Below are 26,888 nucleotides of genomic sequence, written 5' to 3'. Positions count from 1 at the left end.
TTTCAATGAGAACGATGATGAAATATCAAAGCTTGCGTCTCATATTAGTAAATTTATGTGCAAGGGTTTTGAATTTCCTGAATTTCTTTGTGGTATGGACAATTTTGTTCTTCCTGTTGATGGATACTCATTTCATCTGCATGTGGAGGAGACGTGGGATGAAATGCTCAATGATTTGCGCGATGCTTTCAATGATTTGAGTGACGAGGAATGAAGAACTACTTGATTGTACTAAGTGATATCTCATCTTTTTTATATTTACAACACTAATGAGCAATTATGTGTGTTGAGTGTGGTGTGGTGTTCATCTTGTGTTTTTGGACATTGTTACTCTAATGAAAGCTTGTTATAAGTTCCTATCTTGATTTTATTGTAAGATGTTTGCTTAATTTGGAAAATGGCCATTCTAAATTCCTTCGCTACATTTTCTGTAATATCAAATGTGCTCGCGATTGTTCTTCAGCCTTCCTCTGCCTCTATTTCTATCCTAACTTTCCCTTCCCCACAAAAGGTTTTCCTAGGTAAATTTCTTTGAGGTTTAGGAAAAATTTCTTGGTTAAAGAATGTTGGTTGCACCAGCTTAACAACAGGCACAACCAGTAGACAAATTAAATAATATGTTATATGTAAGAATGAGATGCTACTTCTCATCTAACACATGTTATTTAAATTCTCAATTAGAATAGTTCGTATATCAATGTTATATGACCTCTGATACCTTCAATTTATTTCAAAACAAAGCTGCAAACTTCTCTTCGTTGTCTCGTTAGACTATTTTGTATCCAATTTTTCATCTGCATAGAATACAACGCGGATTGATATATCTCATAGAAGAAGAGTAGGGTTGTCAAGTGCAATGAGAAAAAGACTGTAATTGCTTTTAGTAGATAATTACGATGGATACATTTTAGAAAATAAATTCCTATACAAGCAATTTTATACTATGAAATTCAACATTCTTTGATCCACAAAATGTTGGTGGATCCCTATTTTTTGTTGTTGTATTTATGGATTTAACCCCTATTATTTGTTATAAATAAAATTCATTTTTAATTCTTGCCCAAACATAGCTGGAAATTATTAGAATGGAAGGTATCGAAAAGAATTTAAATTCTCATTCCTTAATATCGCTTGTATAAATAAAATAATTGAAGAAATAACTCTAGCCCAATGGGCGAAAGTGGTATTTTAGCCCTAAACCCTAAAATGATATGACAAAATTGTATATTTAAAGAGTATAGCCGGGCGGCTATACGTTCTAAATAAATTTGACTATTTTAACAGTATAGCCGTCAGTATAGCCGTACGGCTATACCCTTTAAATATTAATATATTCGAATATTTTAAAAGTATAGCCGCGCGGCTATACTCTTTAAATATATTCAAAACGAACACGAAGCTTGCACTCGCAGTCACAGCCATTTCGTTTCTCTATCAACTCAAGCTTCAATTCGTTTTCTTCGATTTCGGCTGCTTCGTCTTCGATTTCAGCCGCCTAGGCCGATTTTTCGAACAATGCGATTGCCTGAAAGTCTGAAACCCGAAATTGAAAAAATTTAGCTGCAAATTTGAGCTTGAGATTGAGATTGAGAAGCCGAAGCAGTGAAGCACAAGTCAGTTCCATTCTCTTGGCTCTCACCCAAACGACATGTTCACCTCACCACACCAACGACGACAATTCCTACCTCTGCCAACTCCGCCTTATTCTCTTCTCTCTTCGCATTGACGACATGGCACAGAAGAAAAAAAATACAAAATTTGCTGAGTTGGTGTCTGTCTTCAGTGGAAGGAAATGATGAAGCTATCCTATCATGGAGTTTCTATGGTCTTGCCAATAACAAGGTTCGGTTTTTAGGCTCTAATCTCAAATTCTGACTCTTTATTTCTGGTTTGGTTAAACAAAAGATTTTCATTCTTTTGGATATTGTATTTCTGTTATAGATTTTGACATTTGATCATGCCCTCTTGTTTGCTGAGAGAAAAAAAAAAAAAAAAAAGATTTGTCTCCTCCTCCTCTTGCATAGGAACACAAAACCAACCCACCAAAGAACAGAAAAAAAAAAATTGAAATATTACACCACCTCAAGTGAAAAATCTAATTCATTTAAGCTTTTATATTAGTTCTTGTATCAGCATCTGTGTTTCTGTAGTGTGAACTCCACCTCAACTCCAAAGAATACAAATTAAAAAAAATTAGAGGGTGCATTTGCTAAGGCATGGGTTGGGAATCTCTTAATTATATTTTACTTTTCAAACTGACTTCAAAAGCACCAGATTAACAGACCAACATGAAATATAGTTTATCGAGCCTCCATTAAAGGACTGTGACTTCATTAGCTGAAAATGCTTTAGAAGAAGGATCGACTTCCAGTTCATGGAGATCCCTTTTACACTGCACGCTCAAAAGACCTACATGATGAAGATAGAGGAGCCCCCGAGCAATTCCATTAATAATGTCAAAGCTCTTGGGCCAATCTAGCATCATGCTTTGTCTTGCAATTTCTAGTCGATCTTGTGATTTTATGTTTCCACTTGTAGGTTGAAAGTGAAGTTTTCTTCAGGATCAAAAGAAGTACAAAGCTACAGAAACTGATTGATGCTTTGTGTACCACGTTCCCTAGATACTGAATCATTAATAATTTTGTTTGAGAACGACCACATTCACAAGCACAAGACTGCTGAGTAGGTGAGACTTCATCAAAACCACTGTATATAATGTTACTTATAAAAATAATTTTATTGTTGCTTAAATGATTTGTTACCTTATTTTATTATAGATGAGGGCCCTAAACCTATATATTTCTGTTTCTCATGATCAAAACCAATTCCATCTCTTAATTATATTCCCATATACGATTTTGAAATCTGTGAGTTCTCAATCCCTAATCGTTTCTTATAGTCTTTTTTATTCACGAGCTGTTTGTTTCACGCATTTCTTCATCAATTTGAGATTTTCCAAGAAAGCTTGCTTTATTTCTTGTAAATGCGTGTGTAACTAGCTAGTAGAATTAATCAATTCCTTTGTTTGTTGAGCTTGCTTTAGCTCGTAGGATTGATTCAAAAATGACAATAATCAAACTTCCAGTTCATAGCAATTTGGGAGCACAATGCACAATGGAATCTCTGTCTTGGAACCATTTAGTCATCTGTTTTGAAATTTGATGGCAAAACCTATACCAAAATTAGTTTGCGTAATTTTTGTAGTTTCTGTTTTTTTATTGAATTTTTGTTATGATTGGTTACTAGGTGATGTCATGTAGTTTCTAGGTTTTCTTTTCATTTAAATGTTTCTTATGTGGACAATATATGCTTTGTTGTTTTGCACACACTGCATCGCAGTTACGCACACAGCATCGTAGCTTCCATTTAATCACATTTGGCTAAATTGTTTTATCATTGGATATTGGTAGGATTTTTCAAAGTAATTGGATAGTTTGTTTGTTTGTTTGTTTTTTTTTTTTTTCTAGTTATGTTTTAGTTAGAATGTATGAAGTATATGGAACTTATACAATTCCATACAATCAGTTTTGTGTTCTTAATTAAAAAAAATACAACAGTGATAGATGCTTCTCGGCTTCGATTTTTTCACATTTTGATTTCCACCTGCACATTCATGCCTATTCTTTATACTTATATCAACTGCAACTCTTGATCATAACTCTTGACTATATCTTCGAAGTTGCATTGCAGATTTGCACAAACTGCGTTGGAGATTCCCACAAACTGCACACAAACTGCATTGCAGTTTTCGTTTCCATTTAATTACATTTGGCTATGTTAATTGGATATTGGTATGATTTTTTAAGTTAATTTGATAGTTTATTAATTTATTTACTTATGTTTTAGTTAGATTGTAGATTGGTCATTGTTTTGTCGTCGTTCTTTAGCGTCTTTGTGTTTATGTTATGTTTTGTTATGGAATAATAATTGTATCGTAGTTTCTGTTTTTGAATTCATACAATTCTCTCAGAAATTGATAAATCTCTGTAAATTTGTTGGTTCTGCATTGTACTTTCTGTTTTCTTTTTGTTTTATGTGCTCTTTACATTGCCCTTGGTAGCTTTTTATGTAACTTTCATTTGTGTTGGCTTTTGAGTGTATTTTTTGTGTGGCAACTGACATTTCTTCGGTGTCATTTTTATTTCAAGAAGGAAAGAATGACTAGTGTAGTGTGTCTATGTAGAAACAATAACTATAATGTGTGTATAATGTGCATGCTAGATAGATTGGCAAGATTATAAACGACAATGTTGTGTGTATGTTAGATGATTGTTTAGTGTCTATGTTGAAGGGCACAAAACCCAAAAGAAATAGAATTGTTATGCAGTTTCTGTTTTTGTTGTGTTTTTATTATAGTTGTAAATGATTTTTGTTTTCGTTTTGCTTAATTGATATTTGCATTGTTTTGTTTTAGAGTGTTAGTTTATTGCAATTTATATATAACTCTAGAGTATGATGGATTTGTAAACAAATCGTGCACGAATCGATGTTGAATTGATTTTTGTTTTTTTTTAAAAACCTTTGATTGTGAATATAAATATTAAAAAAGCAAAGTTTGTGTAATGGTTTGTGATTGAGATTTCATACCTTGAGGATTAAGGTTCGAGAGAGAAAAGGAGGCTTGGGGCGATGGGGGCAGAGGTTGTTGCCGTTGGGTTCTAAAGAAGATGGAGAAATCACTTTTGTATCATTATTATATTTAATTTTAATACAAATTAATAGGCTTAACAGAATTAAGGTTCTGTTAAGCTAAATGAAACATGTCAAAAGAATAAGGAGGAAACATGAAAATTGAACTCCATTTATTAGTCATTGAACTCAAGTAAATTAGGTGAAATTAGTTTCCTATCAATCACAATAGGAAACTCTATAGTGACTAAAAATCAAAAAGCAACAAATTTACATCAAGAAACTAATGAGAACTTATTTTAATTAACATTAGTTTACAGTCATTTTTGTATAGTGACTATAAACTAATGAATCTCGGTGCATAAGAATCCGTATACATTTATTTCATTTCATTTAGAATTAGACTTAAGATCTTTATTTTTTATCCACCCATTCCATATCTCGAGTTAAAACTCATGAATAATAATATTGTAAACAGATTAGAGATAAGAGTTAGTCAACTTTTTATTTTCTATTTCGTTGGAAACGTAAATTAAAGCAAAAGATAGACAATACTTCTTCTATTTCCAAATTCCTTCCCATGTTGTATATTTTTGTTTTTGTGAAAATTACTATCAAGTATTTTTTTACTATACATTTCAACATCACACGATTTACTGGAAAATTTCTTAAGGGGAACCATCAACTGAATGCCATGAGAAAAACTCTCTCTCCCAGCTGTTGCTGAGATCAAAACTATAAGTCTCAAGCTTTCCACTCTTCCTACACTTTGAAACCCTCCAATCACCATGGGATGGCCATCACCCACCATCAAAATCGCTTACAAACGTTCATAAAACCAAGCATAGCCAACATCAAGAAAAACACATGTATTCTTATCTGCTAAACTTGTGCGTCTTTAGCTACAACAGTTGACAGTTCATCACTCTCATGCCACTATTTTCCAACTTAACTCATTTATTGAACATCTTTTCCATTGTTAGCTCAAGGAGACATTAAAGACACAACATTCCCTAAGATCTATACTCTCTGGGTTGTTTTGAGCCTAGTGACTTTTAACACCAAAAAATAGGGGATATGAAGGAGAAAAACTTATTTGCAACGGGGAAGATAATACTGATTTTATTATCTCAAACTAATAATACTATGTCATGTAGAAGTGCTATCATGTGTGTCATAGTGTTATTGGTCAGGTGTAATAAAGTAGTATTATTCTCGTTTCATAAAAGTCTTTCTCGATATGAAGGCTTGATGCACCCTCTTTTGGGTGGTCTAACAACTATTGTGTCAGTAAAGCCTATAACCAAAAAAAAAAAAAATATCTCAACAATGAATGAATGACGAGTTTATATTTTAAGCTATAATATTAATTAATAAAATACATTATTTTTTTAATACAAGTGATAATCTAAACTACATGGGAGGAGGAGTTTTTCACACGTATATACAACCAAGATGTTATGGGGTTCAAACCTAAGACCTATGATTCGCAAATCAAGACCATTTTTCATTGAGCTAGACTCCATTCAAGAATTATATAGTGAGAGTCTTAGATGAAGCCCTAACTTTTAACAGTTGATCCAAATTGGTTAACTGTTAAATCAATTTAATTAATTTTTATCTAACGATTAAAAAATATGACCTCATCTAAAAAATCTTATCTAAAACCCTCACTATAGAATGACTCAGACCCGTTAACAAGACATTATTTATATATGAACTTCGACAGCACGTCGAATTGTAACGACCACACCAATAGAATGACTCGGACCCGTTAACAACACATTATTTATATGTGAACTTCGACAGCACGTCGAATTGTAACGACCACACCAAAAAATTTCTACACATGCGATAGATGAAGCCAACACGGAAACGAATACGATAGAGAAGTAATACAGCAAGCATGGCCCCACTGGAGTCAGAATTCCCTATCAGCCTTTCAAAATTGGGCTAAGGTGATGGGACCACTAACCCATTACCCTCCCTGAAAAGACAAAAATTGGAATAACAAAAGCCAAGGTGATGGGCCCACTAACCCATTATCCCTCCCTAAGCCCTACTTGGGCTCAGAAAAACGCATGCTGATTTGATATTACTTATAATTGATTTTCTAAAGAATTTGGAAAGCCTAGTAAGTTTGGTAAATTATGAGAAAATCACTTATTGTTAAAAATTGCTATGAAAGAAAACTATAAAGGAAAGCAGGTAAAGAGGTGCTTTCATTTTCTGATTATGCAAGAATCAGTTTCAAAGATGTGACGATTATGCAGGAATTATTTTATGATTATGCGAAAATTAATACCAACAACACTTTTAACAAAAAGTTTACCAAACGCCAAACTGCTTTCTCTCACAACTAATTTCTCTCACAATAAATCTAACAATGATTATTTTTACAACACAACAATGCCAAACTATTCTTAATGTCACATTCCATAAATGGCAATGAGACACATCTATACGATAGTCAAACATTTCACACTTCTGTTACTGGCAAAACCAAAAAACCCCCGCTTGGAAAATCACAATACCTTAGCAAGTAAGAGATTAGAAATCTGGAGATGACGAAGAAACCGACATCAACAGCAACATGGGCACTTCACAAATTGCTTAGCATGTCACCTGCCATGGCTCCCAACCAAGACCAAGAACAAGATGGGATTCCCTTCTTGAGTGATAGGCACTTTGCCTTGCATGGGGAGGTCATGATGGTTGTTGTGGTTGTTCTCTTTGCTGCTTTCATTCTCTGCCTTGCTGTGCTTCCATGTCTCAAGCGAGCTAAGAGTCCTCAACTGCGATTGAATTCAGTTGATGAAGAAGACTCTGCTGTTGTTGCGAAGCCATTCAATTGTTTCTCACTGTGGTTGAAGAAAAAGAGGACAGATGATGTTGGTGCACAGGAAAATGGTGCAGCAGAGTTGCCATTGACGTCTTCTAGTTCATAACAAGTGATTTTGCTTTTAGAGAGATTTGCATAGTGGGGGACTTGGTAAGTGCAGAGCAATTCTGTTTTGGCCTTGTTTGGCTAACATGTAATCTGGGCTGTGGCTGTGATGAGCCTTCCATGATGTCTGTGTCACGGTTACATGTCCCTTATCTTGTGTTTTTATAATGTTTGAATTCTCAATCACACACCTAATATCTTCTATGTTCCATCATTTTTTTCTTGTATATTTGCTACTTCAGTTAGTTGTCTCTTTTATTTTGAACCGTTAGTTTGGAACGATTGATTTGTTTGGGAAATCAGAAGCTATCACTCTCTCATTAAGGAAGCAATGAAATGAGTAGGATTGGAAGCTTTTTGAGTTGGTAGGCTGACCTAATTAATCATTTGAACGACCAAGCGGCGGATATTCCAAGTTCGTAGGAGACAAGGTAGGAGACGAGCATCTTTGATGCCTCTTGGCTCAAACTAGGAGTGGGCATGGATCCGGCCTATTCAAACTGTAGTGGTCGGTTTGGATTGGTTTTAAACACACACACAAATATAAATTCAAACAGTTCAAAACTGGACGATAATAATTTCTTTAATTGCGTTTTGGGCTTTTGTAAACCCACCTAAACCAAAACAGTTCTTCAGGAGTCCCGATGCCCCTGTAATCATAATTAATGTGTGTGGTTATAACTGTTACCAAATGATAATCATAGTTAATTTATATAACACCTGGCATGGATTAGGTGAAGCGATAATGCTACCTCTTGGTTAATTCTGGTGAACAAATTTGTTACCATCATCCTGCATGTCGTTTCGTCACTAGGACTGAAAATACAGCCCTTACTTCAGTCTTGTGTGCTCCTGCTATCTATGATTTGAGTGTTTTCTGGGACTCAAAACATGCTAAAATCGTAGAAGGTGTGTAGCAAACATTTTCACTTGGTTAATTGTGGGTAAAGACTGAAATAAACATAAAACACGTGCATTGATGCACGCAGAATGCCTCCGATTACAAGAAGAAACACAGTTGTCTTATTCATGCGGGGCTGGTGAGTCACCTGCATTGTCATGAATTTTCACAAAAGAGCATCAAGGTTAAATCATTTATGGGTACGATATTATCCATTACAGATCGTCAAGCTAAGAAACAATACTATAGTACACATATTACAACACCCAATCAAGTTGGCCAAATGCAGTTGATTCTTTCGCCATTATTTACAAGGATTACCCAAATCAGAAAACCAAACCGCCGACTAATATAGAAGTAAGTGGAACTGTTAGGTTGTCATCAACGTCAGTGCTTATCGGGAGTGATTCTACCAGTGCTGAGGCAAGAGACACAACCAAGAAACCCAAAACCATATCCCAACTCTCCTGAACAAATCCAAATCTGGAGAAATAGTGCATATACCTGTCAACATTGCCAACCAGTAAGAAACATGATAGATTCTAAGGTTCAATCCAGTTCTAAAACAGCAACAAAATAAGCAAGCAAAAGTTACCCGATAGATGTTAAAAAACCAGCAGATGCCATTGCAACACTACCAACTATGGATTTGTTTCTGTTGTATGGAATTTTCCGAGTACCAAAACGCCTACCAACAATGTCTGCTAAACCTGAAGGAAGTAAGTAAAATCAATTATAATCCTTCAATAGAAGTTTGATAAAAGTCCTGAGCAGCTTAACCATGAAATCAAGTGTTTTACTAGAAAGCTAAAAGTCAACTTAAATCAAGACAACAGAATGGACAAACTGAATCAATTAGATGTACCATCTCCAGCACACAGATTGCATATAAGAGCAATTGCAATGGGGGAAGTTCTCCAATAGATTATACAAGCCAAAGTTATTGTCGTGGCATAGTACAGTGGCCCCTTAAGAAGTTCCCTGATGCATGAAGTAAAGGGAAAATAAGAAATCATGTATGAAACTTATTAGGTAATCAACAAATTGAAATAAGCATAAAGCAAACATTGTTTGTAGTCTTCGCTCATACATGGCTTACTTCTAGAAATTTGGTTCCCACTAGCAGGCATCAAAATTTCAAGGGCCAACAAATTGGTAAATAACCATAACCTATTCCTCTGCTGACCAATGAGAGGAAGTAGTTTCCTTTTGGAAGGATCTAGATGGGGTTATGTGTTGGGGAGTTGGGTAATGAGACAATTGGGTCTTCCATCATGTGGTAATCTCCAGCGTTAATTTTTGGGATCCAGTTGTGAAGAAAGTAGAGAAGAGATTGAAATGCAGCAAAAGAAAGTTCTTATCTAGAGAAGGTAGTCTTACATTATTTTGATCGGTTTTCACTTTGAGAAGTTTGTTGACTCATCATCTATCTCTTTACAATCCCGAGAAAAGTGACAAACAGATTTGAAAAACTAATGAGAGATTATTCGGGAATGTTTCGGAGAGGAGAAAGTAGGTCATTTGGTAAGGTGGGAAATTGGATTCTTGCCAACGCGTTTGTACTTGTTTTTATCTTATATTGATAAAATTATTTTGTATCTCATTAAACAAAAAAAAAAGGTCAAACAGCTGTGTAGCTTCATAGGAAATTAGCAATGAACTCTCTAGGTGGGAGTGGGACCAAGTCCAAGGACAGAATCACTCCTATATGGGTTTATAGCAGAAAAGTCTTTCAAAATCACTACCTGTAGTCTCCAGATCTGCTTATTGATTTCACTGTTGCTTCATCTTTCCATATACCGAGTCCCAATAGAAGCATACGGAAAATATTGATGCCTGGAGTAAGAGATGCTAAAAATGCTCCTTGAAGGCCAGAACTGTAATTATACATAGTACCTATTATCAGTCAGATGCATGGTAAAGTTATTAAAACGACATATTTAGTCATGCGATTACCTGAATAGCGGCCAGCAAAGCATGAAAACTAGGCCAATGCTTACATGCACAAACTTTCTATTGAGTTTCTACAAAAGAAAAGATAACATACTCTTAGATGCACAGGCTTTTAGGACAGTAAGTTATGCTAAGAAGGAGAACCTATCTGTCACAATATAGAAATTGAAGCAGAACCCGTGATAGGATCAGATTTCCCTTCTCCTACATGTTGTGAAGGCAAAAGGCATGCAAAAGTCTAAAAGCAATAAATTTACAAGAGCAAGCATGTCCCTATTTAGGCTAAGAATTAGAAGGATGAGATGTTGCATACGACAAAACTGTAAATACTGATACAACTCCTCGATTGTAAAACCATCTATCACACTCCATCTCAATTGATCGCTCCCTTGTTTGAGGTTTAATGAGACCTAATGACAGTGGATCCCCTTGCTGTAGCTTAAGTTCCCTAGCAGACAGACAATCTAGCAAACCCGCTAAAATCAGCTATCAAAACATGGTAAAAGATAAATAATCTGAAAGCACTTTCAGCAGGGATGACTACTACAGGCACACAGACAGTGAACCACCAAACAACACTCACTGGTTAGGTTCATACAAGCTCACTCTTCAGCTATTACTTGCAGAGGAAAATACTAGCAGCCCCTTTTAACAAAAAAGAAACAACATTCAATCCTGCTACATGTGGCATGCTTTTGCTCCCCATTCTTCACATCAGCAGCAGCTTTAGTGGTACAACCAATTATATTTCCAGCATACTTAAGCATAAAGAGTCTCTTTTGGAAGTTGTCAGTACACTAATTGAGGTGAGGTTTACAGTTGCAATTTTTAACCAATTTTGTAAACTCTTTTAGCTATGGTTCTTAATTATCAACAAAATCAGTGCTTTCCCACAAATCAATCAGAACCCAACACAACCCACCAAAGATTAGGCGAAAAATTGTATATCGAAACAGAAAACGTATCCAGACACGTACAAATACGCGTTATACTGGGTACCCAAAAGAGAAGAGAAACATGGGATTTTGACCTGGTCGAAGAACCCACGTTTGGCGGTCTCTTCCCACAACAAAAGGAAGAACAGAGCAACACCACCGGCAATGAAGGTGGCGCAAATATCAGCGACGACCGGGTTTTGAGGAAGCATAGTGGCGGGAGCTGACGTGACTTGGTGGCGACGAATCCGATGCTTGATGGTGGTTGTTGTTAGTGGGTATCTGAGTGTGCCAGCGAGAAGAGAGTAGGAGGTAATGTCTGAGATTGATTTGGGACTGAGAAGAAGAAAACCAAGTCCAAAGGTAGAAGACGGTCGTGGTCGGTGTCCTACATGGCACGGAAACGAACATGGTGTGCCTATGCCTATTGGATCTAAGGCGCGGCAAGAGTGCATTTTTGCTCCTATCAAATGCTCTGAACCAACTTACCCTTCCCTTATTTGCACTTTTTGTGTAAATTCCACTAGTACTGTGTAAAATTAGTGTAAGACCGTTATGCCGGGTAAAATTAGTCATTTCCACCTTCAGTAAAGTTATCTACTTGAATGGGAGTACTATATGTTGATGTGGTTGTATTTGATACGTGACTGTATTTGGATAGGAGTATTATACACTGCTGTAATATTACTGTATCATTTTATAATTTCTCTCGAGGTGAGCTGGCTATTATTTAATTTTTCTGAATTATGCTTATACAACTAAGCCTAATTTATCTCCCTCTGATCAATACTGGGCTAGAACCCGCTATAGCCCAAACGTGGATCCACCCCTGCACACGAACAACCCACGTAAGGAACAACTATTTGATTGTGAATTGGATGCTCTAATTCTTAGCAACATGTCGAGAGGTGATTTCTTTTTTCATGGAATATATTAAGTACTTTACTTATATATGTCTTTAAAAAAAAAAAATCTAAATGCTTATATATGTCTAGGGTAAGAGAATGCTATCTACTTTGTCCTTTATACATTTTTATATTCTGTTTTTATCCTACAACGTGGTTTGATGATCAAAATTATCTATCTTCTAGGTCACTGATAAAGTTCTTCTATACAAAACATTAAACAAATAAAAAATCGTTTAGCCATCGAACTATTTTCGGATAAATAGACGAACCCTGGTGTTTGGATTAGACAATGACTTATCACACTATTAATCAAATGGCAAAAATGATTTTCATTTCGACGGATCTTTTTCAAGAATGACCTTAAAAATGAACAATTTCGATTATCATACAAATTGCATAATAAGAAGGAGAAGGGGGAAGACATAAAGCAATGTAGCTAGTGTTTTCTATCTAAGATAATGCCCTTTTGATAGACAGTTTGGTAGTATGGAATGTTCATCTTGCTAGATACTGAATAAGAATCAAATATTCAAAAAGTATTGATCTAAGTAATGGTCTAAATTCACAGTATGACAATATATAAGTATTTTACGTCGCCAGACTGTCTATTGTGAATCTGGATCATTGATCATATTAATTATTGCAAGAATGTGTGTGTGGTATAAACTGGCAATATGAAAATATAAGCATTTGTCTGGCGGCACAAGAATATTGAAATTATTCATGAATCTAATATACATAGTAAGTGTGAACTATTCTACATGGCTCATGAACCGATACTCTGCACGAACTTATACTTAGCATGTATGCAGAGAAATTATTGTATGCGCCCGTTGTATATAATTTTTACAAGGTAATCGAATTAAGTATATAATTTTTTTTACAAGGTAATCATAGTTATTGAGAATACAAAAATTTCTACCCTGTAATTAAAATATTTGATACTAAACACAAATTTACAAATGCTTTTAGGAACCAGATTTGTATTTCTAGACATGTTTTTAGGGGCGTCATGATACATACTCTCATTTTACCCCCGTAGTTTAACATACCCTTGTGATTGGAAACTCTAGCAGTCTATGGGGCATCACCTTAATGCTCACCTTACTAGTCCAATTGTGACAAATACTAAACCATTGAGAAAAATGTATTTGAACCAAATACTTCATTAGTATTTGTAGTGTTTCATATACCATGTGTAGAAATTATATTAGAAAACATATATATACTCCAAGAAATGAAAATAAAGATAAAGATGTAGCCCTAGTAAGTGATTTTCTGTGTAGGACGTTTGTTCTTTAATAAAGAACGGAGACGCATCAATAATTGTACGTCCGTTTCATAATCTAATGATCCGGATTAGAATTAATTGTCAAAACTATTCAATTAAAACAAATAAGTCATTTTGACAAAACTATAGTTGCCAAATTTCTGTTGTTTACTTACGATCGTACGTGTTTCAAAAGTCACTATAATTTTGATTTTATTTCAGCTTATACGATCCCATGTTACTTCAATATAGGAATTAAGAAATATAATTATATGGAGCCAAGAGAGTAAAAATGGTAATTTTGATTAAAAGGAAAGTAAAAACAAGACAACTAGAGAAACTATAGCTTGTTCCTATCCAAGATGCTCTTGTTATTTTCTCTTTGTTTAGTATCTATAAAAAGGGACATATAGATAACCCTAATACTCACTTGCTCTAATCATTTTTCTTTTGTGATGTTAGTATCGTATGAGTAAGATTCTAAGCTTTGGTTTTCTAGGTTATAATTAATGTCATTTTGGCTAACATCTGTTTGGCTGCTTGGCTTTTTCAGGTTACAAACATACAAATGGAGAGCTTCAACGAGAACACAAACTCCCAGCTTCTGCCACCCTCTCATCTAGGGTGGCAGAGCTCAAGCGCCAACTCTCCCATTATCCCATTGGCACCACCATCCTATGATATCAGTGGTAACGCAGCTGACAAGGCCAAAGGACTTGCACTAGCACCAGAAACTACTCATGAGCCCAACTCTGAGATCCAGGTTGTTGATCTAGAGGATGATGACCTTGAAGAGATGGACGCCAAGCAGCAGAAAAAGTTTATTATCTAGCCTTCTTACCATAGATCTCCTTTCCCTAAATATTTAAGAAATTAAAACCACGGTTGGAAATTTGATTTTTGATTTTTTTGTTAAAATTATAAGATTCAACCCGAAAGTAATTGGTAATAGGTGAAGAGGCCCAATATCTTGTACTTAGGTACAGGACAGGCTTTGACATTCCATAAAACTTAAAACATGAAGAATCTAATTATACTGTAAAGATCCGCTCAAGAAACATGCATTTTCCTTCTGTCTTTTCTAGATCTAATAATTTTTAAAAATGTTTGATCTGTTTTCTCTAGGGTTTTGGCTAGCAGAGAGTATTCACTCAGGTATCGGGTCAAGCAGGCTGCATATGTTACGAAACTCGAAAACGAAGTGAAAGTACTTCAGGTAACTTGCATCTCGTCCCCACATAAATTCTCCTTAATTATATGTGTTGTTCCGTTGTTCCACTTCATTTATATATGCATGTAAGTGTTGATCCTTTGCACACACAAAAAAAAAGTTTGCTACATGGATGTGGGATTTTATATATACATCATGTGTGCAGACTGAAATAGCTGTCAACACTCCGAGAGTCAAATATGCGGGTCATCGTAATAAGTTGCTGAGGGCGGAAAACCATGCAATGAGACAAAAGCTTTCTGCATATACGGACGAACTTAAGTTCAAACAAGGTTTCTCTTCTCTCTCTCTCTCTCTCTCTCTCTCTCTCTCTCTCTCTCTCTCTCTCTCTCTCTCTCTCTCTCTAAATATAAACACCATTTTTGTTATTTGTATCATCTCAATTGATCATTTGTGAAACAAAAACATCGGCATATTATTTCAAATTTTCTTGATACATACATGAATGAACTGAACAAAGGGTTAAACTTAAATATTTGGGTATATGCAGCTCAGCATGAGGCACTGGTGAAGGAGAGAGACTCTCTGAGGCAGCTCCATCAAGCTCTTCTACAACAAGGAGCAGCCGAGGCCTTCAACCCTCCACCAGATTGTCCATTGGTCAATTTGGGTCTGGACCAGCCTGGCTTTGGGCTTGGACTTGCTGATCAATTCACCGGGCCGGCTGGCCTGGTTGACACCCTGATGCTGAACCAACCTGCTGATGATCTGAACCAATATGGCTGGCCAGGACAGTCGTTTGTGGAGATGAATGATTTGGACATGCCTAATATGGGCACATTCATCGACCCTTTTGAAATGAATCATTTGGGTATGGACATGGATGATCACATGGCCATGAATCCGCTTAACATGATCAATAATGATGGTGATGATGATGCTGATCTGCATGACCCAGCTGGGCCCTCCTTCAGGTTCATGTGAAATTTCATATAGAAGTCCTCCAGCTAGCTTGGTTTATTAGTAGTATTTTGTTGGAATTTTCCGGACACATATCCATGTTTTTGTGCATGGGATTTTAATTTTCTTTATGTTTCTTGCTTAAATTAATGAACTCAGTTTGGTGTTTGTTAAAGAGACACATGATCTTAATAATATTATGGAGGGCTTTTGTTTTGGTTTATGTTTCGACTCGTTTACATTACTTGAATTTGAATTCTTTACTTAGTTACGATCCATTAATTCTTCAAGTAGATTTTTTTAATTACCCACGACTTTAAGAAGAAAATTTTGAATTGGTTGACATAACAAAATGACTTTATTTTTGTATAAATTTCAGGTTGTTTCATTGTCAAGTATAATTTGTTGTATTATAAATGAAATTGATCAATGAAGTATATACTAGTCCTTTGTTTGTGGATTTATTTCTTATGTGAACACATAAAACATTGTTTTACACTAGGGTATTTTGAGTAAATTAAAGGGAGCTGATTTTCTCACTCCTCTTTTGTCCACTTACACTGCCCTTGATGAAAATTATATGTCCTCACGCCTCTTTTGTCCACTTTCACTCTCTTTTATGTTATAGTAAAAAATATTAAAAAACAAAAAGGAGTGTAAGCAGACAAAATGAGAGTGAGAAAATAATCACCCAAATTAAATTAATATAAGTAAATTTAATCATTTATTCTCTTTCTTTTTTGGATTTCTAGCATCCATTGTACCAAAACCAAAAAATAATAATTTCTGATTAAAACAATGACCCAAAACATAGTACCATCTAAGTATAATAGGAAATATACAAATACACAAAGAAATGTTGGCTTGCTTGACAGATTGACAAATTGTAATATTAAGACTGTCAATATGAACCTTTGGTTAGGTAGATTCAAGATTCGATTGATTAGGTAAATTTCTTATTTAAAATGACAAACTGTCTAACAAAAAAATATTTTATATGCACTGCATCCAGACAAAGCCTTAAATCTTCCTTTCTCGTTTTTTCCTTCTTTGCTGGGTATCCCAAGGGCATTTTTTCCAGGACATATGCCTATTGTGTCTACGATGCCATGTAAAGGAGATCCCGAAATTTCTAGCTGGCATATATATTTTGGGAGGGGGCTTGTACCAAAGAGATTTTTAAGGTGCATTTTATGTTTCCTAATATGAATTTCGGCTAAAATCAAATGAGTTCTTATTTTATCCGGTTATATTTGAAGCTTTCACCTATCCTAATTCTAACTCATTAAAATTTGAATTAATTTACGTACGTATATTGTAGGATGCTAAGGGTATAGCTTAGCTCAACCCTAAGGCAAAACATTTCCCAAGTATGATTCTATAATTAGTCCCCTCCTCCAAGGCCCAGCACCCGCTCCCACCCTAACAAACTTTTTAAGTTCTGCTTCAAATAAGATTATCTATGAAAATAAAAATGATTCGTGAATATATAAACAGTTGATGAAACATTAGTTGCCATGTATATGATAGGAACTAAAGCCCTGGAAGTACTCTAGTTTTTCTATGAAACAAATGGTGCATGTTGATATAAGGGTTGGTGCTCCAATTAATATGCATAACATATATAGAGTTATTTGCACTAACACCCTTTTATATTTTTGGCTGTTTCACAAAACCCCTTAAGGTTTTGGAAATTACCCAAACACCTCATAAGGTTTTAAATTATTTTCACAAAACCCCTTTTCATTAATTTTTCATCCAAAGATTGATGTTTTTATATAAAAAAATTTCTCCAAATGACAAAGTCAGCCTTTGAGATTAGATTGCACATACATTCATTGAGGTTGATTTTGTCATTTGCACATGTTTTATTAGATGAAATCATCAAGTTTCGAATGAACAATCAACGAACAATTTGAAACTTCAAGGAGTGTTCATGTTAAATTTGAAACCTCGGGGATTTAGTGAAAAAGTGGAAAACCTATGAGGGTATTAGTGTAAATAACTCTTTAAACCTTGCATACATATACACTACATATTAGCAAATTATAATTAAAGACACTTGTCATTTACCTCTAAGTAAGTTGTTGGATGAAAATGTCACTACAAAAAAAAAAAAAAAAAAAAAAAAGTGGTAACAGTCACCATTATTTGATGATATTTGCTGGGGTGACTAAAGGCTTTAGTCACCCAAGGAAATGTCACCAAATAATGTTGACTGTTGCCGCTTTTTTTTTTGGTAGTGTGTGATGGTTTAAGAACTATATCATTTAGTTACATGCTTTTAAATCTTTACCCTACATATCAACCGTTCAATTTTAATGAAACGCTAGCATAAACTTATATATGTCTCGTTAAATTAGGTATATGTGAGTCCGGACTCAACATTTGATATAAAACATATAGCTGAGGCAAAACTAGCAAGTTACAAGTTTGGGCCTCAAGCTCCAATTAGGGCTATGACCCACCGTTTTGAAGGAAATGGCGCTGCGAGTAAAACTCGTTGCTTTGCTATGATGTATGGGCTTTTTTGGGTGTTCGAGATTGTTTAGCAACCCAAATGAGCCTTTTAATATTTTACTAGTTTTTGGAAACTTTTGTTATTTTTCCTTTTTGATTACTAAGATTTCTATGAATATTTAAACTAACTTTAGCCCGTGGCTAGGGGATGATATTATCATTCTGAATTCAATAAACGAGAGGTTTTCTCATATCTCTGGTGAATTCCATACTTTGATTCTCTCAAACTAATCGTTTGATTACCTTGTTACGTTGTGTCAACATTTGTGGCTAATTAATAACTTATACTATAATTAAGAGATAACTCAATATGCGGAGACAAATATAACCGTCTAACCTTTAATTTCTACCCACTTATTAATTCTTTATCTCGCACAACTTTATTCATCCCTCTGATTCCATTGTAACTTCCATATGAAAATCGACCTTGGATTTGAATGCGGCCTTGGAGTCATATGAGAATATGCATTTTTCATCGATGCTTTTCTATTGGTAAAAGGGTAACAAGAGATTTTCTTTAGATATCTTTCTTTGTTGTAGATTAATGCATGCCTCATTTGCATTTAAAGACTTAATTTTTTGTTTGCTTTCTATTTTTAATTGTGTTTCCTTAGCTTCTTGTAAGATTTACTTCGAACCAAGTTTTTGTGCAGGAATTAATCTAGAGTTAGAAAAGTCTTCATATGGAGGAGCTAGAATTGTAAAATTGAAGAGGCCGAAATAGAAAATAAAGTATATCAAATATATATGATTTAAAACTTACATGTTAAAGTTAAATATTTCAAACTTAATCATGTATAATTTATTTTAGAGAGTCCATTAACTTAAATTACAAATTATCGATTATTAAGTGTATATAGTGTTATATATTATATATAATATAGTGGAGGAGGGAGGTAAAAAATTGAGGGGGCGAAGGCCACTCTTGTCCTAGGAATGGCTTCGCCCTGGACTACTATGAATTACATGAGAGCATACATATATATATATATATATGCGTTACTTTATATACCTGGATTTTTGTTTTATTTTGTCAATCAAGCCATTTCTATATATAAAAACGATTGAAAATCCTTTAATTTTTCTTGATCCTCAGACCAGCAAGATTGAAAGCTAGTAACCTTAAGTGCATGTACTTCACTAGTATTAGGATCTTATTGTTGAAAATTTATTCGGTGTGAGACAGTCCACATGGCACAATGTGGCTGATGATCATATTGGTGTACTGTAATGATTAGGGCTAATCCATACCTTGCGTCAATTCATCAGTTTTTTCCATATCAATTGTCTTCATTACAATTAGGAAGAATGTTTAAATTGAAACTTTTCATACAACGTCCTTCTCACAACACGTAAAGGGTTGACGCAGAACAAACCTAATCGAGATGAGGTTATATACATGGAAGAAATTTTGAGGAAACCCCTTTAAGAGATGAGCACAAAGATAAAAAGGGAAAACCAAGTTCAAATATGTTAAGCACCATCAGCACTTGTCTAATGATGCTCTGCAAAATGACCAAACTACCCAACCCTACCTCAATCCAACATGATTTGTAAATACTAGTTTTGTAATTTGATCTATTAGATTTTTCAAATTGAGACCAAATGACAGCTTTGTAGGCGCCAATCAATAATGTGGGGGGAATGGTAATATATGGTAATTTTTCTGTATCTTGTCTGTATAAACATAGGTTAAGTGTACACATTGATTTCTGAGTGCTTTGTTCTCCATCACAAATTCCTCCTCTCCCCTTTATAAGGACATTATTTCTATACTCCTAGTGTGTGTCTCTGTTTTCTAGCATTTCTTGTTTTCTTTACAAAGAAAGAGAAAAAGGAGAGAGTGAGAGCAAAACTATGGATCCAAACAAGAAGCTTAGCTTTAGCGAGGGATTTGGATCATGGGCTAATAGACCCATCGACCCGAGGCAATTCTCAATGATGCCTCCACCCAACCTTCCTTTACCCCCAACTGGTTCATTTCAAGGGTGGAGACAACAACCCTACTGGATGAGCCATGCTGAAGGTATGGGTGGTGCAAGCAGCAGTAGTGCCAACCATGGCCAGCTTTTGGAGCTTAATCCCGGGATTAATGCCCTTAATCCTGGGATTAATGCCGGCATTGCCAATAGGCTCAACAATATTAATACCACTCCTGCTATTGCAGCAGCTGGTAATAATGGTGGAAAAAATCCAAGCTCTGATAGTGATGATGACCATGCTATTGGCAAAGCCAAAACTGTAACTGTGGATGGTGTTCAGGTTAAACTGGGCAAAAACGCGGACGCTGAGGCCATGGATCCAAAAAAGCTCAAACGGTAACCATCAACTATATACATTAGTTTGTTGTTCATAGAATAATTTTGTTTGTACCGCTTTACATTTGTTGACCACCTCTTTAATAGAGTCAAGTCATTTATGTATATTCTATTAATGTGGGTCCCAATTCTACTTCCTTTAGAGCAGAAAAATTTATATGAAATACGGATAACATTGTTTTGCTATCTCTGGCCAATCACAGAATGTCATGTGAAAAAGTTATCACACGTGACATATCGTAATTAGTCAAAAATAACAAAATAGTACTATCCCTATTTCATGTAAGTGTTTTTCCTACTAGAGGGTTTGGTCAATAAATTACGTAGTGAGAATATGTGGTCCAAATATATAACAGTAATTTTAGGTAACGTATTATATCTAACATTTTCATGCGGATATTTGATGGTTTTTTTAGAATCATTTCAAACCGGGCTTCGGCGCAGAAATCTAGACTGAAGAAACTACAATATATCGCGGAGATGGAAAGGAAGGCGAAGGCTCTAGAGGTAACCATTGGGAGCTCTCACAGAAACCATACGATTCAGATATTTCCCTCAAACATATATATGAATTAACTCAACTTCAAAATACATTGTATTTACTACTTAATTTGAGTATGAAAAAATATCTTAAATATAATTATTTGATATCTCATTTAATGTTTGTGTACATAGGCTCAAATAGCTTTTTTAGCTCCTCAAGTTGAGTTCTACACACACCACAAGCATTATCTACAAATGGAGCAAAAGGCCTTGAACCAACAGATAGCTGCTTACGCCAAGGACAAGTTAATGAAAGATGGTAAAACCCTAGCCGGTACCCCTATATATATATATATATATATATATATATCTTTACCATTTGAGGGACACCCTTTAAGGTTTTTTACGAAATTTTTTTCAATGATGCAAACTATCTATTTTTCACGTCTTCATTCACATATCATCCTTGCAAAAAATCATGCAAATTGAAAATTATTAGGACATCTAATTGAGATCAACAAAATCAATAAACAAGGTGTTTCAAGAAAGTATATAAATTTAATTGAGTTGTCAAATGATATCGAATTCAAGTGATTTTTTGTAGAGGTGGTCTTTGAATGAATATCTACAAAATAGACGTTTGGATTAATGAAATACAATGCGGAACGTGCCCTACAAGAGTGTCTCTCAAATAAGCTTATTTGAAGGATCCTTCAACAGTAGCTCTCTCTATAAATATATGTGTGCGTGTAGTTTGTGTGTTGGATAATGAAAAATGTGTTTTAATTTGGCAGCTGAAATCGAAGCGAACAAAAAAGAGGTGGCCAGGCTGAGGGAACTGCAGTTGAGCCAACAGAAGGCCCGCTTGCAGGCCAACGCAAATGAAAGCAGCAGGTTGATGAATTGGGAACAGGCAAGGTTAATGGAGCAGATGGCAAATTCAGGCCTTATTCAGTCTGGTCGACAGATGGAACCTTCAAACTCAAGGAAAGGTAAAATGAAAATAAAAATTATATCAACTTATATAACCTTGCTTGCTATATATATACTAGCAAATTAAGTCCTTGATTTGAACCTTGTACAATTTATCTCTCGTCTTACATTTGCGATGGTCTACTTTAGGCACTAACATAATTTTACCAATTTTGGGATATTATATGATATGTATGGTAGTAACTTATTTGTTAAAATAAATAGTGTATATACACAAATCACCGCATCAGTAGATATTAAAGAACATATATATTAAGTTAATTAATAAACATAGTAAGAGATGATTAGATGTTTTTCCTTTTAATTTATCTCTCATTTTGTATACAGAACAAGCTGGAGAAAGAGCCACAGAAGTGAAAGTGCAGAAGCAACTCAATGTGACAAAAGAGAAGGAGAAGCAAGAAAACCAGCTAGGGCAGGCCTCGATGGCGGGTCCGGATCCCGGGGCGGGGCAAACTGAAAATGCGAGCTCAAGTCAACCCAAGCCAGAGCCGAAGGGGGATGTTGATGATGATATGAAGTCAGAGGATGGTGTGAAGGAGATGGAAGGTGTGGTGACCTTTAAGACCGAGCCGAACCAGAAGGAGCATACCTTCATATGAAATTTTATTAATTACATGGATTTATGTTGCTTTGTCTTTGGTTTGTTTGTTGCATTGTTTCCCTAGTTTGGTGTGACTTTTTGTTTTGTTCAAATACATGTTGTTGGACTTTCATTTCTTTGGTTATTTTGAATGGATCTTGGACTCTTCTAATAATAATTATTTAAAAAGGATCTTGGCCATTTATTTTGTTTTTAATGCATTTTATCTGTGGTGGGTTTGAATTTTTATTTTGGAAGTTGCTTGGGCTTGCCAGACATTCGGGCTAGTACAATGATTAATAAAGTGGGTTTCAAATCGCTACCAAAAATAAAATTATTTTCATTGATACTCATACCCTTGTTTTTTCCATTTTCACAAAATTTATGAGCTTTGTAATTATATATGAGTTTTTTTTTTTTAATACAAGCGATAATATAAATTATCGCACAATACTAAAGTGTTATAAGTGTTTAAATTTGAAATCAATTATCTGTAAGTTAATATCCTATTAACCATGTCCTCAGGTTTTAAATTATTTTTATAAGATTCTTTCAATAATGTTTTGTTTAAAAACTATTGATGTCATGCAAAAATTCTTCAAAATTAACATCAAAATTACACCTCGGAATGTACGTGCAATTCAATGTTTGAGGTTAACTTTGCATTTCGAGAAATTCTTGTAATGACACAGTAAAACACATGTGAGAGTGGGGGTGGTCAATGGAAACAACTCACCAAAATAGCCATCCACAGTTGTCCACGTGTCCACAACTGAATCAGGTATGACGCGCAGCAGAGGAGCATTTCTCCTATTCACACGTGGCCGTTCCGCGCCAGATTCCGCCGAGTAGTCTGACTTGAGCCACGTCACCAGGCGCAACGGCGAAAAAAATCAGAGAAAGGTTTGGGTGTCAATGTCACACAGGACAGTGGTGCAAAGGCTCTCTCGGCCATTGCAGGAGCACCTCACAAATCACAATCAATCCAAACCCTCATAAATTCCCAATTTTAACTTTTCCAGGGTTTTTGATGATCACACATCCGGCACATGTCTTTGGGCTCCTCTCTCATTCTCTTTGCGTTCCTCGTCAATTCTCTCTTCTGTTTCAGCTTTTCGAGCTGAAAATCCTAATACCCAGTTTGGTGGCCGAGAAATTTTAGGAATGAGAGAAAGAAAGTTAAGAACTTTGAATATTTGTTCTGGGTTTTCTTGAAAATTAAATTCCAGAGCGAGGCAAGGGTAGGCTTTACTTCACGGATGAATATTTGATAGCTGATATACCACTCTTTTGACTCGGTTGACGTGAGGTATACTTTACAGCACGAAGCTTAAGATTCAAAATTTTTGTTTTCTTTCTAACTTTCCTTGATTTTCTCGGCAGCCAAACGCAGGGGATATCGTTTGGGTTTTACCAATTGAAGAAAAATGGCATCTGCTCAAGGGCTTGCTTCGTTGACCCATTCGTTATTTGCAGTTAAACGGCAGCGTTTTATGGGTCTCCGTGGTTTCTCAGCGCAATCCTGTGGTAGGGTTTTTCCTAGAATCTGCAAGCACCAGAAACCCAACTTCATCGTTGCGAAGTCGAGTAAAGTTCGAGACTTTAGGCTGTTCAAATCTGTTGAATTGGACCAGTTCCTGACTAGCGACGACGAGGATGAAATGGGTGAAGGTTTCTTTGAGGCGATTGAAGAATTGGAGCGAATGACAAGGGAACCCTCCGATGTTCTTGAGGAAATGAACGACCGGTTATCGGCCAGAGAGTTACAGCTTGTGTTAGTCTACTTTTCTCAGGAGGGTAGGGACTCATGGTGTGCGCTTGAGGTGTTTGAGTGGCTCCGAAAGGAGAACCGGGTCGATAAGGAGACGATGGATCTTATGGTTTCCATAATGTGTAGTTGGGTCAAGAAATTGATTCAGAGGGAACACGACATTGGGGATGTGGTTGACCTTCTTGTGGACATGGATTGTGTGGGTTTGAAGCCGAGTTTTAGCATGATGGAGAAGGTGATTTCTTTGTATTGGGAGATGGGTGAGAAGGAAAAGGCGGTTCTGTTTGTAAAAGAGGTGTTGAAACGTGGAATTGTGTATTCGGAGGAAGACGATACAGATGGGCATAAAGGAGGGCCAACTGGCTATCTTGCTTGGAAGATGATGGTAAGTGCTGGTTTAGTACTGTTCTCAATATTATGCTATTGAATTGTCAAATGTATTAATCTTCCCTTACTAATTTAAATGCTGCTTAATTTGCGTTGTCCACGCATAATTTTTAGTGATGGAATTTTCGGGTTGGGATCACTTTGGCTTTGAGTTGAATTTACCTTGTCTGCACTGAATTTTTAGGACGGTGTGTCCAGTTTTGAAGAATTTGGCGGCTCTTTTCACTCACAGTGCTAATGTTGTTAATAGATTATATAGATCAAAAGGATAATAGTTCGATTCTCCAACCCGTTATATGTCATCGGATTATACCCAATGGTTACAAGTTGTCAATGATTACTGCTGCTATTGGTTAGTTATCCGAACATATCTAGGTAGAAAGGACAACTGTTGGCACTAGTTTGGGTTTGTAAAGTTGGTTCTGAAATCTTTAGAGTTTCCTAAGTTTATGTGAATGAAACTATTGAATTTGTTTCTGCAGGTTGAGGGCAACTATAGGGATTCAGTGAAGTTGGTGATTCATCTAAGAGAATCTGGGTTGAAGCCAGAGGTCTACAGCTACCTCATTGCAATGACAGCTGTGGTTAAGGAACTAAATGAACTTGCTAAAGCTTTGCGCAAGTTGAAGGGTTTTACAAGGGCTGGGCTGATAGCTGAATTTGATACAGAAAATGTTGGGCTTATCGAGAAGTATCAGTCAGATCTTCTATCTGATGGAGTACAGTTGTCCAATTGGGTGATTCAGGAGGGAAGTTCTTCACTCCATGGGGTGGTTCATGAGAGGCTCCTGGCAATGTATATCTGCTCTGGGCATGGACTTGAGGCCGAGAGGCAGTTGTGGGAAATGAAACTTGTTGGTAAAGAGGCTGATGCGGACCTTTATGACATTGTGTTAGCCATCTGTGCTTCCCAAAAGGAGGCCAGTGCTATAGGACGGTTGCTTACGAGAACAGAGGTTACCAGTTCTCTGCGTAAAAAGAAAAGCCTATCATGGTTGCTAAGAGGGTACATTAAAGGGGGACATTTTGATGATGCTGCAGAAACAGTAATAAAAATGCTTGATTTGGGTTTGTGCCCGGAGTTTTTGGACAGGGCAGCTGTGCTGCAAGGGCTAAGGAAAAGCATCCAAGAATCTGGTGGTGTAGATACTTACCTCAAACTTTGCAAGCGCCTCTCAGATGCCAGTTTGATCGGACCTTGTCTTGTATATCTGTTCATAAGGAAATATAAGCTTTGGATCACAAAAATGCTTTAAAGCACTTTGGGGGATAGTTCTGAGAATTTAGAAGTATAGTTTTGTTGGTCAACATTTCATAGCACAGGAACCTAAATCCTGCTTGCTTTTTACATGTTAATTTTGTATAGTTATGGATGGCTACAAGATTTGGCACGACCAAATCCTAGAGGCAGGTTAACTGTGTTGTGCAAAAATTGTTCTTGAATGTTTTGTTCTGGGGATCTTTCACTTGTGTATATGGTGGCTGCTGTGAAACATAATAATGAAGTTTCAACACTATGTAATCAAGTAGACTTCATATAAATGCAACAGGTATGTTTCTGCGGTTTCTCGATTTGTTCTGGATTTTTAAGTTCAAACTTCTCATGCATCTGTGTCCTTGATTTGCAGTTTTATCATGAAATTGATTTATCGATAATGTGTTTAACAGTTCTTACATCTGCGCCTACATCTGTTGTATGCTTGTGTGCATGACTAAAGACAACTATGCTCTCTCCAGGGGCCAAATTTATGACTAACCATTTAAACATTCCCAATAACTACCAATATTCTTCCTCGTTCTACTGATTTCATCTAATCCTTTTGATTCCAACTCCTCCTTGAACTTTATTATGCTTTCGATGGTCGCATCACGAAACCGAGCAGGAATGGTTGGTTTGCTTCTTCAGTCGGCTGGCCTTTTGTTTCTTTCATAGCAGCACATATCCTGGGGTGCATACTGGAGCTGGTATTGTTTTTTTTTTAATTTCCTCTAATTATTGTCTTTATAGCCAGTCATTTTAATGCTTAATTATATAAGTATAAAATTTGTAAGGAACCATTATCGAGTGGGTACCATCTATCTTCTTCGCGTGTGAATTCTGTGATGAGTTATGAAGTTGATAATTGTATGTCGTTTGTAATGCCTGCTGATATGGGAGC

General features: G+C 35.8%; 3 protein-coding genes and 1 long non-coding RNA gene across 4 annotated transcripts; 3 read left to right on the top strand and 1 right to left on the bottom strand.

Moving 5' to 3' along the window:
* Positions 1,440–4,027, top strand: LOC109949907. Its single transcript, XR_002272230.1, has 3 exons — positions 1,440–1,842; positions 2,539–2,686; positions 3,691–4,027. It is a non-coding gene; the product is annotated as an uncharacterized LOC109949907 (long non-coding RNA).
* On the top strand, positions 6,918–7,803 carry LOC18775548. Its single transcript, XM_007206079.2, has one exon. The coding sequence runs from the start codon at positions 7,194–7,196 to the stop codon at positions 7,575–7,577; it is 384 nt and encodes a 127-aa protein (XP_007206141.1). The 5' UTR covers positions 6,918–7,193; the 3' UTR covers positions 7,578–7,803.
* On the bottom strand, positions 8,539–11,867 carry LOC18773060 (probable phytol kinase 3, chloroplastic). The gene is made up of 6 exons (XM_007205740.2): positions 11,461–11,867; positions 10,434–10,501; positions 10,223–10,354; positions 9,343–9,458; positions 9,073–9,187; positions 8,539–8,981 (listed from the first exon to the last, which is right to left on the bottom strand). The coding sequence occupies exons 1-6, from the start codon at positions 11,818–11,820 to the stop codon at positions 8,804–8,806; spliced, it is 969 nt and encodes a 322-aa protein (XP_007205802.2). The 5' UTR covers positions 11,821–11,867; the 3' UTR covers positions 8,539–8,803.
* Positions 23,483–26,301, top strand: LOC18772749 (pentatricopeptide repeat-containing protein At2g30100, chloroplastic). Its single transcript, XM_007204986.2, has 3 exons — positions 23,483–23,880; positions 23,955–24,727; positions 25,212–26,301. The coding sequence occupies exons 2-3, from the start codon at positions 23,999–24,001 to the stop codon at positions 25,983–25,985; spliced, it is 1,503 nt and encodes a 500-aa protein (XP_007205048.1). The 5' UTR covers positions 23,483–23,880; positions 23,955–23,998; the 3' UTR covers positions 25,986–26,301.

Source organism: Prunus persica, chromosome G6, assembly GCF_000346465.2.
Source record: "Prunus persica cultivar Lovell chromosome G6, Prunus_persica_NCBIv2, whole genome shotgun sequence".
Lineage (NCBI taxonomy): Eukaryota > Viridiplantae > Streptophyta > Magnoliopsida > Rosales > Rosaceae > Prunus > Prunus persica.
This window is presented reverse-complemented; position numbering and strand designations above follow the sequence as displayed.

Bases quoted from the DNA above. Each gene is read 5' to 3' on its own strand.
- LOC18775548 (XM_007206079.2), top strand. From the start codon at position 7,194: ATGACGAAGAAACCGACATCAACAGCAACATGGGCACTTCACAAATTG.
- LOC18773060 (XM_007205740.2), bottom strand. From the start codon at position 11,820: ATGCACTCTTGCCGCGCCTTAGATCCAATAGGCATAGGCACACCATGT. The intron at 10,502-11,460 runs GTCAAAATCCCA...TTTCTTTTGTAG, and splicing joins AACGTGGGTTCTTCGACCAG to AAACTCAATAGAAAGTTTGT. The intron at 10,355-10,433 runs GTAATCGCATGA...GTATAATTACAG, and splicing joins CTTTGCTGGCCGCTATTCAG to TTCTGGCCTTCAAGGAGCAT.
- LOC18772749 (XM_007204986.2), top strand. From the start codon at position 23,999: ATGGCATCTGCTCAAGGGCTTGCTTCGTTGACCCATTCGTTATTTGCA. The intron at 24,728-25,211 runs GTAAGTGCTGGT...TTGTTTCTGCAG, and splicing joins ATCTTGCTTGGAAGATGATG to GTTGAGGGCAACTATAGGGA.